At 48.7% G+C, this 15,045-nt stretch overlaps 5 protein-coding genes and 1 non-coding gene across 6 annotated transcripts; 2 read left to right on the forward strand and 4 right to left on the reverse strand.

Moving 5' to 3' along the window:
* Positions 1–2,832: 2,832 nt before the first annotated feature.
* On the forward strand, positions 2,833–5,187 carry YALI1_A00867g (uncharacterized protein; the record flags this gene model as incomplete). The annotated part of the gene is made up of 1 exon (XM_499626.3): positions 2,833–5,187. One exon carries the CDS (start codon positions 2,833–2,835, stop codon positions 5,185–5,187), a length of 2,355 nt encoding a protein of 784 aa, XP_499626.3.
* Positions 5,188–6,440: 1,253 nt separating this feature from the next.
* YALI1_A00905g (uncharacterized protein) lies at positions 6,441–6,776 on the reverse strand (the record flags this gene model as incomplete). The annotated part of the gene is made up of 2 exons (XM_068281598.1): positions 6,441–6,647; positions 6,690–6,776. 2 exons carry the CDS (start codon positions 6,774–6,776, stop codon positions 6,441–6,443), a joined length of 294 nt encoding a protein of 97 aa, XP_068137699.1.
* A 201-nt stretch (positions 6,777–6,977) lies between these two features.
* YALI1_A00911g (uncharacterized protein) lies at positions 6,978–7,271 on the reverse strand (the record flags this gene model as incomplete). The annotated part of the gene is made up of 2 exons (XM_068281599.1): positions 6,978–7,169; positions 7,212–7,271. 2 exons carry the CDS (start codon positions 7,269–7,271, stop codon positions 6,978–6,980), a joined length of 252 nt encoding a protein of 83 aa, XP_068137700.1.
* An 884-nt stretch (positions 7,272–8,155) lies between these two features.
* YALI1_A00921r lies at positions 8,156–8,237 on the reverse strand. Its single transcript has one exon. It is a non-coding gene; the product is annotated as a tRNA-Lys (tRNA).
* Positions 8,238–10,799: 2,562 nt separating this feature from the next.
* YALI1_A00947g (uncharacterized protein) lies at positions 10,800–13,505 on the forward strand (the record flags this gene model as incomplete). Its single annotated transcript, XM_499627.3, has 1 exon — positions 10,800–13,505. The coding sequence occupies one exon, from the start codon at positions 10,800–10,802 to the stop codon at positions 13,503–13,505; it is 2,706 nt and encodes a 901-aa protein (XP_499627.3).
* A 357-nt stretch (positions 13,506–13,862) lies between these two features.
* On the reverse strand, positions 13,863–14,456 carry YALI1_A00983g (uncharacterized protein; the record flags this gene model as incomplete). Its single annotated transcript, XM_499628.3, has 1 exon — positions 13,863–14,456. The coding sequence occupies one exon, from the start codon at positions 14,454–14,456 to the stop codon at positions 13,863–13,865; it is 594 nt and encodes a 197-aa protein (XP_499628.1).
* Positions 14,457–15,045: the final 589 nt, after the last annotated feature.

Here is a 15,045-nt window from a genome sequence, read left to right on the forward strand (position 1 = left end):
TGGTTGGGAGTTCCAAAGTTTAATTTGGTGGCGTTGGAGGCTGGAAGTGCAAACCTGCCGTTTTCCACCTGTTGTGAAATAATGGGAACGTTGGAGGAGGTGGGATGTGTTGATTTTATTTTTTATTTTTTTTTATTTTTTTCTTTTTTATTTTTGATTTTATTTTATATACTTTTATTTTATTTTTATTTACTTTATTTAATTTATTATTTATTTTATTCATATTTTTATTTATTTATTCATATATATATTTTTTTTAAACTTATTTTTAAATCACCCCTATCCTCCGAAAATCCGAAAGTATAATTGACAGTACCTCGCTGACTCAGCTGGAATGAGGTTTGGGAGGAATTAATTACAGAGCCGAAAAATGGTAATAGCGCGGACCGAGAATCGAACTGCGACCGCTTGACCGGGAACAGTAACTCTCAATACTGGGAATTTTGGAAAATATTTTTTCAAAAAAAAAAAGAAATACCAAATAATGCTGCATAATAACACCATCAGAGCGATAATATTGGGTCCAGATAATGTAAGTCGGTTGTTATCCGATAATAAGTGGCTAAATTGAATGTTAAACGGAGCTCTATGCAGCAACAAGGTGATATAATACCGTGGAATGACCAACTTCAGGGAACCTGTCCATATCTCAGATGTAAAAGTACCCGGTAACGACATATAAACACGCTGAGGCGACTCGGCACACCTCGCTACAATCGTACTGCACTGAACTTGTAGACACATTCTAGTTGCGCAAGGTTCCTACAAGTATGTACCCTAATAACTTCAGACTCGGGTCAGAAAAAGAAGAGACAAACATGAGTCTGTTTAGGCGACCAAACCGGATGAGGGCACCATCGACGATGTTTTCAGTCGGTTGCCGGGCGCTCATTGTCGCTCATTGTCTCAATATCCTTCTCCTCTGTCTCGTATGGGTCCGCCTGGTGTCTCTATCTCCGCATATCACTGCGGTTTAACTCTCGCAAACCCAACACTATGTTCCATTCCTACAGTGAGTATCGAATCAAGCCGAGTTTCGTGCCATGTGTTTGGTCGGAGATGTGAAATAGTTGCAGTTGTCGGCCCAATACCACGCACGAGTATGTACAAGTACTTGTACTTGCAAACAGGTGGATCTCGCCCCGAATGACACCTTGGTTACAAGTACTTGTTAGATCTGTTCACTCCACAGTAATATTCACTCACCCCACCTATATCACTCAACTCCACTGACACCAACTTATGCTGTATCGCCTTCAAGTGACGGCCGTACAAACACTCGTACAGTACTGTAAGTGAACGCCCTATACAAACAGGTGGCAGAAGTCACCTCTTTCGGCACAGGCGGCGAGTTTGTGTCAGCCGTTTGGACCGTTGCGGACTTGTGTTTCCCTTTCTGGCACCGTGGTCGGGTCGAGACAATGTATCGCCGTGTATAGGTGCCATTTGGGCGACTCTCCAGCTATTGCGTCTCTTCATAACAAATCCGCCTTGCAGAGGGGCTATTCTAGCTCCGCTAGGGTTTCAGTTAGGTTCCCATAAGCTAATTGTCTTGTTGCGCGGCTCTTGGTGTGGCGATGGGAGAGGTTGATGAGAGAAAAAAACGAAAAAAAAAACAAAAAAACACGAGCCAAACCCAGTAGGCCCGAAACATGTTGCAGTGCGAGATTTGAGACCTCTATTTTTGCGTCACCGCCACGTAGCGCGAAACCGGTCTACGGATAAAACACTTGCAACCCCCGCCAAAACCATACTTGTATGGCATGGGCAGTTTGGTGTCAGTAGGAAAACACCGCATATGAGACAGGTGGGAAAAAGACGAAAAAGATGTGCAAAGAAATACAAGGGTTGATGTGCACCGACAACAAAAAAATAAAACAATAAAAAAAACCCACACAGAGGCTGATCTCCGGTGGGGAAAGATAACTGACGATAATAGGATAATAGTGACGGAGAAGCTTTCCGCAAAATCCTCTACAAGTAGGCAACCTGGAGCAAGGGGCTTACAAGTACACGCTGGGGTGAGGGTGTAGGCATGTAGGAGAGCATGCAGTGCGATGCAAAAACGCACAGATATATTTAGTTAGACGACCACGCGTCATGATGGCCCTACCAACATGGTCCCCACAAAAGATGCGTCTGGAATGTACAGTGAGGTAACCGGCCGCAGAGGTTATTTTGGCTATTTGTAGGGCAAAAACGGTAAAAAAAAAAAAGAAAAAAAAAGAAAAAACAGAAGCCAGCAATAACAGTTTCCGAACGGGCAGAAAAAAGACGGATTTATATGGACTTGGTGGGGGTCGACTAAAATCTCCCGTTAAAATGGTACCATCTGAGCCGCTTAACTGCCCACTGGTTGAATTCCGATTATATTCAATGCAACTCACGCTCACTTTTTTTCTTCATCTTTTTGTTATGCTGATCGCTCGGAACCTACGGGGTTTACCTAGAGTCTATGAAGCCCCCCAATGTAGGTTTATTTTTGATAATTCACCGCCATGGCTGGGTTTCTCCACGTGGACCCAGCCCGGTTGACCCAAGTCTTTGCGACCGCCCACAAGCTCCATTTTCGCGGTTGCTACGAATCCCAACCTCATGCCTCCGTGCAGTATTACATGTCGCTCTGCTGCGTGCGGGTGCGCTGCTGCACGTCCCATATGATATTGTGCAGTCGGTTCCTGTGGCTACAGATTGTCTGCCTTGCCAAAGTTAGACTTTTTCGACATTGGTCTGATGCATAATTGTGCATGGAGGTGCAGGAGTGAGGGCTCTACCGGGACAGCATCGTGAGCTGACGGGCGGCTAGCGGGCCGGAAAAAATTACACAAGAATATGACGCCCACGGCTCCCAGTCCATCTGGACGGTCTGCGGGCCAGGTTGTCGTACATTTTGGTCCAGCAACCAGCCCCCCCGGAAATAAGCGCAAACCTTGTTTAAATTCAAAGCAAGGAAGAGTGAAGTTTCCGCTTTTGCTTTTTGCAACTTGTCTGGGATTGCCGTGGTTGTCTGGGGGCAAAGTGAAGGCTGTAGATATTTGGGGCCGGGGCCTGGGCGCTTGTGGTACACAAAAGGAGCCCCGATTTCTCGCTCCCGATACTCTCTCCAGTTTCAAACGACACCACATGTCCAATGCCAATGTCACTGCTACCACTGCGCCTAGTACTCGTAGCCAGGTACAAGCTTCGGAGGCACATACATATAGTGGTGGGTTGACGCAGACGCAGCTCTCGTCGCAAATATCCACTCCTCTGGCTTCTTCCTTACCATCTCCATTGCCAGACACAGACACAGAGAGATCGATACAGACACCGATACAGACACAACCGACACAGACAGGATCTAGCTCCACGCAACAAGCGACATCAGCGACACAAACGACACAAAGTACTCCAGCGACACAAACTACTCCAACTTCAGCTACACAGACACAAACACAAACACCCTCCAGCACAGACATGAACGTTTCCGAGTCGTCCACTCTTTTGTCCTCAACCCATGTTTCCTCACAGCTCTCTTCGGCTGCTCCGGTCAGCAGCAGTATAGACACGTCTTCAGCGTCTTCAGCTTCTTCTGTGACGACTGCCACAACCTCGGAGGCACCATCCACAACATCTTCAGAGACGCCCACCACGTCCTCGGAGCCTCCCACCACGTCTTCCGAACTACCCACCACGTCCTCGGAGCCTCCCACCACGTCCTCGGAGCCGCCCACAACCTCTGAGATACCCACAACATCGTCTCTGCCACCTACAACCAGCTCGGAGCCCCCCACCACGTCATCTCTACCAGAAACAACTACATCGCTCCCCCCTACTACTTCATCGCTCCCCCCCACCACGTCTTCGTTCTTCCCCCCTACCACAACCTCGCTTTCGTCTTTCATCTCCTCCACCTTTTCGACTTCCTTCTTGTCGTCAGTCGAGGCCTCTGCATTGTTTGATACCTCCAGTGAGCTTTCGACCACGTCGCTTGAACCCACCTCCGAGTCGTCCACGTTTGTGGCCCCCACAACCTCCTCGGTCGAACCCACAAGCTCGTTCGAGCCCACAACCTCCTCGTTCCAACCCACAAGCTCGTTCGAACCCACCACTTCTTCCTTCCCCCCTACAACCTTCTCTTCCTCTTTCATTTCCTCCTCGGAGTCCTCCACCTCCATTTTCATTGCCCCGGTCACCTCGTCGACCTCGAGTACTTCGTCCTCGTCTAGCCCCAGCTCTAGCAGCACCCCGCCCAGCTCCAGCTCCTCTACTAGACAGTCGACCACATCCAGTTCTACGACATCCAATAGTGGTACTAGCACAACTTCATCGAGCTCTACAAGCAGCTCTTCCTCGAGCCCTACCATCACAAGTTCGTCTACCATGTCCTCAGCCGATCCTACAGATCTTTCTGTAATAGATACCATTCAGACGTTCACTCAGACCGTCAACGGTGAGGTTATAACCACCATTGTGACTGGCAGAGCCACTGTGACCCCCACAGCTGCTATTGCTCAGGCCACAGCTTCTTCCGATGGTGGAGGCGGCGGCGGTCTGCATGGAGGAAGCAAGACTGCCGTTGCTGTCGTTGTTCCCATTGGAGGAGTGGCTCTCATTTCTGCCGCGGCCTTTTACTTCTGGAAGAAGAAGTCGCGAAAGACCTTTGCCGACCAGCGACTCAGCACCTCGTCTCGATCGCACTCCCCCTCAGACTCCTTCTCTAACACTCTGAGTACCACGCAGCTGGCTGGAGGAGCGGGCGTACCGCAGTACCGAGGCTGGGACATGACCGGGGGCGGCAACGCTGCTGCTGCTGGCAACGGAGTCAATGGCTCCATCAACTCGGGCTCTGGTTCGGGCCTGGGTCTGGTTTCGGCTACTGGTGCTGGCGTGGCCTCTTCCGCCTCGTCTACCACTGCCGTGGGTCCCACTCGAACACAATCGCGTGGGGCAGCCTCTCGAACGCACTCTCGAGCAGCCTCCTTGTCCATGGGTCCCATTGACGAGGATCTGGATGCCGACGGGGCTGCTGTGGGAGATCCGTTCAAGTCTGCGGCCGACGAGGAGTACGAGCCTTCTCCTGATACACATGGTCTGAACATGAATACCAGTCATGCTCGACGGCCGTCCAACTTTTCCAACTTTTCCATGACCGGCGACTCACCTCCAGTCAGTCCGACCATTGGAGGTATTTCAGCCAACTTTTAGGAAGAGCCACCACATCACATTTTGCATATAGTCAGTAATTCATATTTTAACAGAGATGGAGGGAGGGTAGTTGTACATTGGTCAAGTATTAAACAAGTGAGTGTTCTAAGGATTAACTGAGGTGGGCATTGCTACTTGTAATCACTTGTACTTGTACTTTTACTTGTACACTTGTAGATAGATGGTTTCACGCAGTCTCCCAAATAGGACGTCTCAGTACATACAGGCCTGCCCGGTTTGGGCTTTCTCAAAGGGACCAGAAAGGACGACAAAAATGTCTCATGGCAGGCTCTCGAGATGAACATGCGGTGATGCTCATGCTCTTGCTCTTGTGGGTGTGGATTGAGGCGACAGGAGGAGAGCTTGATACAGGACTTCGTGACCGGCGTCTGATTACATAATGGAATGTTCTCAATGAACGCGTAATTGTAGGGACCTTGTACAGTTCGAGCGTTCACTTCCCGCGCCGTGACGCTCACCCCACATTCCAGGGCGTATTCGTGTTTCTACGTTAGAGTCTGCATGCGTCTGTTTATCCGGTTTCGTCTGATTTCCCCCGTTTGTTTTTTGCGGGCATTTCCATCTCTTCTTGGCGACTCGGTGATCATAACAACTTAGTTGGATCCCGGAAGGTTAACTAAGGCGGCGTGCTGCGAGTTTTCGCAAAGAGACCAGAAGGGAGCCATTTTTGGTAGTTTTCAAGTAAGAAATCAACTTTGTATGAATGTGGAAACATGTTGTGAAAATTTCAAGCGATTTCGACCTGTTTTTGGTCTAGTTTAAGCCATCCCAAATCCAACGATTGTTTACCGCCTTGCAGCAGGGTTCAAAACGCTAACGCCTAAGTTCAATATGCGCTTCCCGACGGAGAAAATCAAAACACTCTACAGGTAGGGTCTGGCAGTTGCAGCGAGTCCATTATGGGCCGAGAATGGACAGGGACGATCTCCGTGGACACATGTCGGGTATCTTGTCCCCGTTGCTTGCTATGCACAAGTGAGCACTATACCAGGGGACCATGCATGGTTCTGCTCGCACAACGCGAAAGATACGAGAATTGCGACAAGTGACCGTTTGGGTCAAGCCGCAGGGTTGATAAGAGCAATCTGACCGAGTTTGGAATTTGTAACGTTCAAATTGCTCGTTATGGAAGAGATGTAGTTGTGCGCAGGGCGGGGATGAAAGACAGATAAAAAGTGCAATACGGGAGCTATGAAAACGACGAGACTGCCGTTGGATTCGCCGCCTCCGGCTTATCCAGAGCCTTGATTTTCACCTTGCACTTGAACGAAACATGGTTGCTGCTCGCGCTGATAGTATACAAGAGATAGGCTAGAAGACCCCAGCAATGTCAAAAGGAGGCTTCTCTCTGGTATCGGTTGCACTAGATAGTTGATTTCAGTGCTGAGTACAGTGGCTAACTCAGCTACCGTTCTCTCTAGCTGTAGAGATAATGATTGCTAAACAACTACTTGTAGCCATCCCTCGATGAAGAGAGAAACTTGGTACAAGCATGTAGGGTATGTACATACTGTACATACTGTACTTGGATCAGACCTAGTCCTGGACTGCAAATAGTTCATCGCCATAAGACCCAGACCCGTTCACAGACAGGTTTCCTCGCAGTACTCAGAACGACTGCCAGCAGAGAAAACATACACTGGATTTTTCGGCAAGTGAAATTGCTCTCCAGCTGAACTGGAAATACTTCTCAAGCTCTGAAGAGTTGATGCCATGATGAGGGCACAATGAAGAGATATCATGGCTCTATAACTGCATTTGGCGACGCACTAGATAAATGTGGGAAGGGACAAACTGTCGACAATATCGCTCATGATGTTCAAGAAGGCTACTGAATCTGAATGATATTGTTCAGGGCTCATACGAGACATTGACACAGATCGGAGAAAAGGTATAAGACAGCTCTTCCAGGCCCAAGGGCAGAATCGGAAAAGGGAAGCAGATTTGGGTGAATTGATGATCTTTACGTGCCGATGTACTCAATTAACCACTCTCGGTATTACTTGTACTTGTTCCCTGTGAACTTGTCCCCAATCATTCTTAGCTCGACGTTTTTTCGACATCCTAAGTCTGCTTCACTCAAGACCGGAAAATAAGTCCTCCGAAGATGAATACTCAATAATATGAGACAAAATGAATCTTACATTGACGTCAACCTGTATCCCGTTCAAAGACTCGGTCGGCAATGGTTCTTTGTCGTTGAGAGGCAGTCGTCTGATATTGCTACTGTCAGAACAAGAAACAGATATTATGATGCTGACCAAACGGGTATCTTGTCATATTTAGATCGGAGTATGTTTGATATTGACTCCGAAGATACGAGCGATGTCGAAATGAGACTAGTGATGCCCGGTCGCCGCTCGTTGAAGTGGAAACGTGAGACAAGTATAGATGAAGGGAAAGAAATTCAAAAAGGGGCTACGACAAAACTAATGGGTCACTTCCGTGATAATCACCAAGACTTTTCTCCACTTGCCGAGACCCCGGACAATCTATCTTAGAACACAATCTTGGTAGCAGGGCCCAAAAATGAGCTAATGGGCTGTACAGTACATACCACAGCCTGATTCGAATCTACTGCTAGTTCAGGGACAGCTACAGTGAAGAAGTGACTTTTAGCGTACTTTCTGAAAATGTTTCGGTCCATCATTAATTAATATTGGGCCCTTTTTGAACCGTACAACCGCACTACAAGTAGGTTTCTTGGCTGCAGTAGCCAAGATTTTGATACGAAATAGAGATTGATAATATGTCTCATAAGCGACAGAAATATCCCATTCCAATGGTGTATTTGTGTCTGAATGGAACCGTAGTCCTTAATTGCCTATAATTCACTCGGAATATCTGTAATACAAGTACGAACACAGGGTCAACCTCACTTCCATGAATGACCTGCGGATATTTCAGTCATAATCTCTGAAAGAACCACTGAACTGGAAAAAAGATTAGCCCGACGTGGGGCTTGAACCCACAGCCTTGAGATCGCTTTGAATAAGAGTCTCACGCTCTACCGATTGAGCTAGCCAGGCAGATGTATTTTCGGGATTTGGAAAGAGTAAATGAGGTTGAATGGGGGTCTATAACCAGGCCGAAACAGGATAAAATTGAGTAGACGTGGATTACAGAGTCACTTGTAAACACAAGTATTGTATGCCCAACCATGGAGGGGGTAAAATTAGTTGGATTTTAGTCCAACTTTGGTTTAAAACGAAACTGTTGGAGGACTTGATCTCCATGATAACGTGGCTGTGAAACAATCTTCCACATTCCACTGTAACTGAAATCGAAACTTTTTCTGGGCAGTGGGAAAAAGATATTCGCATGCAATGTATTATCACGGTTCTTCTTGTACTTGATATTTGTAGTTGTAGTTGTAGTTTTAGTTTGTTGAGCATAACATCTCAAGTACGATCTTCGGGAATTAAAAAAGCACGATTGAATGGAAGGAAGAAAACTAGTGAGATGATAGAAACGGTAATGGCGATGAGAAGACAAAAAAGTTGAAGCATATAGGAAATTATATTCACTCCATCATGTTTGGTGTCGTTGACCATGGTTGTACAGCCATCTGTTTGGTTATAATGAATATCTATGAATGTCTATGAATGCCTATGAATGCCTATGAATGTCTATCAATGTTTATTTCCGGCTTGTTTTGCAAACATTATATCAAGTGAACCATTCGATTCAGAATCTTTCGCCTTTCGACCGATAAACATCCACATTTCATCGTATTTGCACTTGAATGTTCTGCTACAAGTAGCATCTCTATACTGGTGCTGGTGGTTCGATGGGGATGCCAAGCCTCCAAAATCTAACTGTGATGGCCCATAAATATCTACTTTTTGGTACCAAAATAATCCTTGAACTGAGCAGAATCATATAATGAAATAATATGAACCTATTACCACACAAAAAACCAACTTTTTCGCACTTGTAGCCCGACTGCTCCACTCCAAAAATGCTCCAAATTCAAACGACTTTAACGTTGCATTCGGGGACATTATTTCGTGGCGAAACCTTGCAGATTTGGGCTACTCTAAAGCAACTGTCAAAATGAACCACCGAAAAAGAGGACGTTATTGAATAACTAGCACAAAAAATAATTGTACCATCAAATGGGCCTGAGAGCTTGGATCACAACGAGCTTTTAAAATATCAAAATAACCCATTTTTCGGCCCAAACTTGCCCAAATATCAGTTCTGTCCCAAATAGGCAAATGCAGCAAGAGCAGTCTATCTTCGCATTATTTGTACTGAACTGAAGATCTGACATATGGCTATTATTGTTTGATTTAATGATACCATTCGATTCGTCAAACTCCATAGATTCCGAATGTCGACTCAGATACACTCAATGGCCTCTATTGCGTCTGTTGTAGTAACACCACCTGATTTAGCAACGATGCTAGATTTTCCCCCTAATGTATTCAATATCATGATAAATAGAACAAAACTAGCATCATTGAAACCGCCAGACCATTCTCATCAAAAAGATACCAATTTCTACCCATTTTGAATGGTGGAATTTTTTTTGGAAGTACTTTTTTTTTCTTCGTATCATCGTGCGTACACCAATAGCCGTGTGACGATCACTTCTTCTCTTAGATGCGGTTACTACCGTATATATGCATCTATGACTTGTATTAATTATCCAATCCAAGCATCATCAGAACACACAACATGGCCCATAATCCCCTTTTACACCTCCTGTCAAATCAGCTGTCAAATCAGCAGAATAATCTTCACGTCACATGACAAGACGACTGGCCCCAAAACAGCCCGGAGGTCACGTGACGCACCAAATGATTACCCGCCAGGGGAGAAAATTAGCGGCTGAAATTGGTCCCCCTTTTATCTCTCCTGCGCCCGTTCAGCTGGCCACGCGCACTGACATACTCATAACCTATCACGTGTTTCGGCGGCGGCCTCAATTGGCTGCACTTTTAAGGTGTTGGGAAGGAGGTGCATATTTGCTGCAATTGGGGGCACGTGCGGAGGGGAGGTTGGATGGGGGCATTATGGGGGATCAGGGCGGAATTGAGAGGTTCCGACCGCTTTGATCGGTTTGTGGCCCCAAGGTTGACGGTTTGGTTCTTTTCCGCGTCTTTTTATGTCCATTTTCCGCCCTCCTCGGTGCCCCCACCAGCTCTTTCCAACTACCCTCCTTCAAGCTCGGTTAAGCTCAGTATGAAATTAACGTTGTCTCTTGTCATCTCTGTTTGTGTCAGATCAGTCAGGAGTCGACAACAAGTGAGTATGGCGGCGGTGAAGCGACTCTGGGTCGCTCGGCGAGCTCGTGGACCAATTCTCCAGCCACCCAGCATCCCGCTAACCCAGTGAAATTCGGAAAGTACCTTGCCAAACGGCAATTGGAGGTGCCCGAATATGGAAACTACTTCATCAACTACAAGGCGCTCAAAAAGCTCATCAAGTCGCTGTCCAACCAGGCGGCGGCCGGAGGGAACGTCGAGCAGGCGCTGAGAGACAACAAGGCCACGTTCTTCTTCCGGCTGGAACGAGAGCTCGAAAAGGTCAACTCGTTCTACCTGCAAAAGGAGGCGGAGCTCAAGCTGCGAATCGACATTCTCATGGAGAAAAAGGCCGACGCGTACGCCTCGGGCTCGCTAACCTCGTCCACCTCCGTGTCGTACATCTCGCTGTACGAGGGCTTTCAGCGGTTCCGTCGTGACCTGTCCAAACTCGAGCAGTTCATCGAGCTCAACGCCACGGGCTTCTCCAAGGTGCTCAAAAAGTGGGACAAGCGGTCCAAACAGCAGACCAAAGAATTGTATCTGTCACGAGCAGTAGAGGTCCAACCCGTGTTCCACAGAGACATTCTGGCGCGTCTCAGCGACCAGGCGTCGTCTTCCATTCTGGAGCTGGAGGCCTGGGCCGACGGAGACGTGATTTTCGACGACTCTCGACGAGGCTCCGAGATCCAGGCCGCCACAGCCCCAGCCACAGCTCCCGCCACAGCCCCCGTCACAGCCCCCGTGGCCCCAGTGACGGCTCCCGGAGCCAAGGACGACGATCTGTACTACGAGTTTGTCGAAACCGCCAGCGCCGAAAACGTGACGACGGCAGACATCTCCGAGTGGGTGGAGGTGCTCAAGAAGGTGCGAGACGCAAAGTCCCGAGTGACGCGTATTTTCTTGCTGTCCATCTCCACCTCGGCGTCCAACGCGGCTCTCTTGGCGCTCTATGAATCCGGACTCGTTGATCTGAACGCCAGCGACGCTCTCAACGGCCGGAACGTGCTCCACGAGGCCGCCATGGCAACAGCTGTCGACCGAACAGCCATTCTGGAGCTCGCAGTGTCACAGGGCGTGTCATTATTGGCACGTGACTTTTACGGCCGAACGCCCCTCCACTACGCCTGTCTCCACAACCAGCGAAAGCTGCTCAAAATGTTTGTGGACCAGGGCGCGGAGGTCAACGCGCTCGACAAGGACAACTTCACGCCGCTGCTGTACTCCGTCATCAACCAGTACTCCGACTGTGTGCGTGATCTCATCTCCATGGGCGCCTCTGTGGACGCCGTGTCGGACAATGGATACATCCCCCTCAATCTGGCGTGCCAGTACGGTGTGTACGACGCGTCCGAGATCATTTTGCAAAACAAGCCGCGTCACGAACCCGACGCCGAGGGCCTGTTTGCGCTTCACATTGCTGCCCGAGCAGGACACTCATCCCTCGTGAGCCTGCTGCTCAAGTACGACGCCGACGTCAACGAGCTGGACAAGCTGAACCGGTGGACGGCATTGTTTCATGCCGCCAACGAGGGCCATGAGCAGGTCCTCGAGACTCTTCTTTCTGCCGGAGCCAGAACCGACATTCTGGACGAGGAACGGCACTCGGCACTGTACTACGCAGCCTGGGAGGGCCATGTCAAGTGCATGCACCGGCTGGCCGACCTGGAGGCGACCGTCAAGCTCCAGGAGGTGGATATCGACATGAAGTCGCCGGTGGACGTGCAGATCAACGACCTGAGCGGGCTGGACGAGCTGGACGGAATCCCAGACCTGTCTCTGCCCCCTCCCATTCTTCCCTTCCGAAGATATGGCCACAACTTCTTGGACCAGAAGATTTTCGTGCTCATCACGTTAGCAGGCTCGACTCCCGTGAAGTTTGTTTCTGAAGAAGCCACTCTGTCGTCTGGCCAGTTGCGAATCTCGTCCAAAAACGACCACTCGGTGATTCCCCGGTCTGTTCCTCTGGCCATGTCTGATACAGACCGAGCCATGTCGTTCCAGCTGGACTCTCTGGACGACTTTGCGCTGGATTTCGAGATTTTCCCTACATTTGGAACCCGAATCATTGCGAAAACAGCCGCCCTGCCCTACATATGGCGAGCCACCCTTACACAGTTCCACCAGAGCTACACGTTGCCTCTGTTTGACATGCGACTGCATACTATTGGTGAAATGTCGTTTGACGTGCAAGTGGTTCGACCCTACAAGGGTACTCCTCTTGAAATCACAAAATACGACACGTACTGGAAGAGCACAGGCACTTCGCAGCAGTCGCTATCGTTCGTCACAGCCTCGTCGGTTTCCGGACAATATGCTCGTTTGACTATCTGCGTCACTTCGGACGGTGTGCCTGTGGTCACTCCCTCCTGGAAGGTGGATGTGGGCCATGGTATTCGCATTGGAGTCAACACTCTGACGTATGAAGAGCTTAAAAAGTGCACAAACGGCGTGGTTAGCGACCTATCTACGGTCTCTGACCCCGTGGAGGTTCACAGAGTGCTCTCTAACTCCACGCTGCCTCTTGCAGAAGTGCTCAAGCTGCTCCCCATCACCGTCAAGCTTGATCTGAACGTGATCTTCGCTGCATCTGACCTCAACCATTACGTGGACACGGTTTTGGATGTGCTGTTTGCTCATGCACGTGACACTCACGACACTAACCGCATGTCGAACGGCGATCCTGCTCCTCGAGCCACCCGGTCCATCATTCTATCGTCCGTCAACCCCGACGTATGTACTGCCCTTAACTGGAAGCAGCCCAACTACCCTGTCTTCTTTGTCATGCGAAATGGTACTTTCAACGAGCCCACCGATCTCGACCGGGTTTCTGTGTCTGTCAAGGAGGCTGTGCTGTTTGCTAACGGCAACAACATGCTTGGTTTGGTCTGCGATGCGCGGTTGCTAAATCTGGTGCCTGCTCTAGTGGAGAGCATCTGTTCGTCGGGTCTGGTGCTAGTCAGTGATGGAGAGCATGAGTGCAAGGGAGTCAAGGCAATGCGAAATGAGAGCGTGGTGGAGTTTCACAACAGCATTGATGTTTAAGTGAACATACTCCAGGGATTGAAAAAGTCATTATAACAGACGTTCGCTCAGTGTAAGTCATTGGTTATGGTCATTAGTCATAGAGAATAATTATTATTATAATAGACTTGTTGGGGAGTTGGGTACTGGTCACCAAGGATGATCCAAAGCAGTCCAACAATTTACGATATATGGCCGAATTTGTAAATTAATTTGCTAAGATCGTTTGACCAGTGTTTGTAGGCTTTTGCTGAGGATGTCGGGGTGAATTCTGACGTGAAAGGGCAAATAAATGAACCAAACTAAATACAGAGAGTGAGAAAAAAGCAGGTGACGAGGTGTTCAATCGGGTATCTTTAGTTGTGACCCCATTTCCGTTTAATCGCTCCAGTCCTCATCTTCCTCCTCCATTTTCTTCTCCGCACGTCGCATGCCGCTTGTTCCCACTCTCTGGATGATTCCATAAGTGTAGAGCAGGTTTTCCAGTGCGCTGAGCTGGAAGTTGTCTGTTCCTCCGAGTCGTTCGAAGCCAACCACCCGGGTAGCCTCCTGGCCCTTGATGTAGCAGACTACAACGGGAAGAGCCTTGAGACCGAGTTTTGTGGCGAGAAACGGTGCCTTGGACGCATCCACACGTACGAAACGCGTGCCCAAGTGTCGTGCTGCCAGTTGTTCCAGTTTGCTGTCCATGATTTTGCATCGAGTGAAATCGGGATGGAAAAAGTGGATCACGCACCGGTCAGCCGAGGTGGTGGCTTCCAGCACGTCCTTGTCGCTCTCCAGCGTCTGTACGCTGCCGTGGCCGCTCTGTGCGCCGTCCTTGGCCTCCTTCATCTGTCTAGACAGTTCGGCAATACGCTGTTCTCGGTAGCCCTGGAACGCCTCGTCGTCGTCGAGCAGATCGAGAAACTCCTGGTCCTCCGCGTCGCCCTCGTCCACCAGTTGCGAGTTGTACCTGTCAAGTAGTGACATTTGATGTTGTGTTGGAGTATGGGTGACAAGATCAGGTGTTTTGCCAGTTCTGTATCTGTATGCATGGTAATATGTATTGCAACTTTAACCGAGGGAGATGGTAACCATTATGTACGTACAGTACAAATATAGTCGGTTATTGTACAAGTACAAGTACTTCGAATATGTTGCAATACATAAACGACGTTAGATGCGACCGTGATGGATACATTTACTCAGTGGTGTCTTTTTACAGTGCCATTTACAGTGTCTTTTTACAGTGTCATGTTACATTATTCGGAGAACACTCCAGTCGAGTCGATCGATTACAGATTTACGTGTTTCCGGCGGTCATGGGTCCCGAATCGGAACAAAAACAATTCCAGAGTGTTCATCACATCTTTATGATCGTTTTGATACCTCTTTTGTACCGTTTTTGCTGCCCTGTCTTCAACTGAATGCTCCTGTTCAGCAGTGTCTGCCGTATGAGCTCGTGAGAAGAGTACTCTGGGGTTGAACATCAGAAACCAAATCACTCGAACAAGGAGCTCGTCAGAGATTGTTCTGAGACTCGTTCGAACTATGGAGAAGCAATGGGCTAGATAAGACT

Source organism: Yarrowia lipolytica, chromosome 1A (assembly GCF_001761485.1).
Source record: "Yarrowia lipolytica chromosome 1A, complete sequence".
NCBI classification, from domain to species: Eukaryota; Fungi; Ascomycota; class Dipodascomycetes; order Dipodascales; genus Yarrowia; species Yarrowia lipolytica.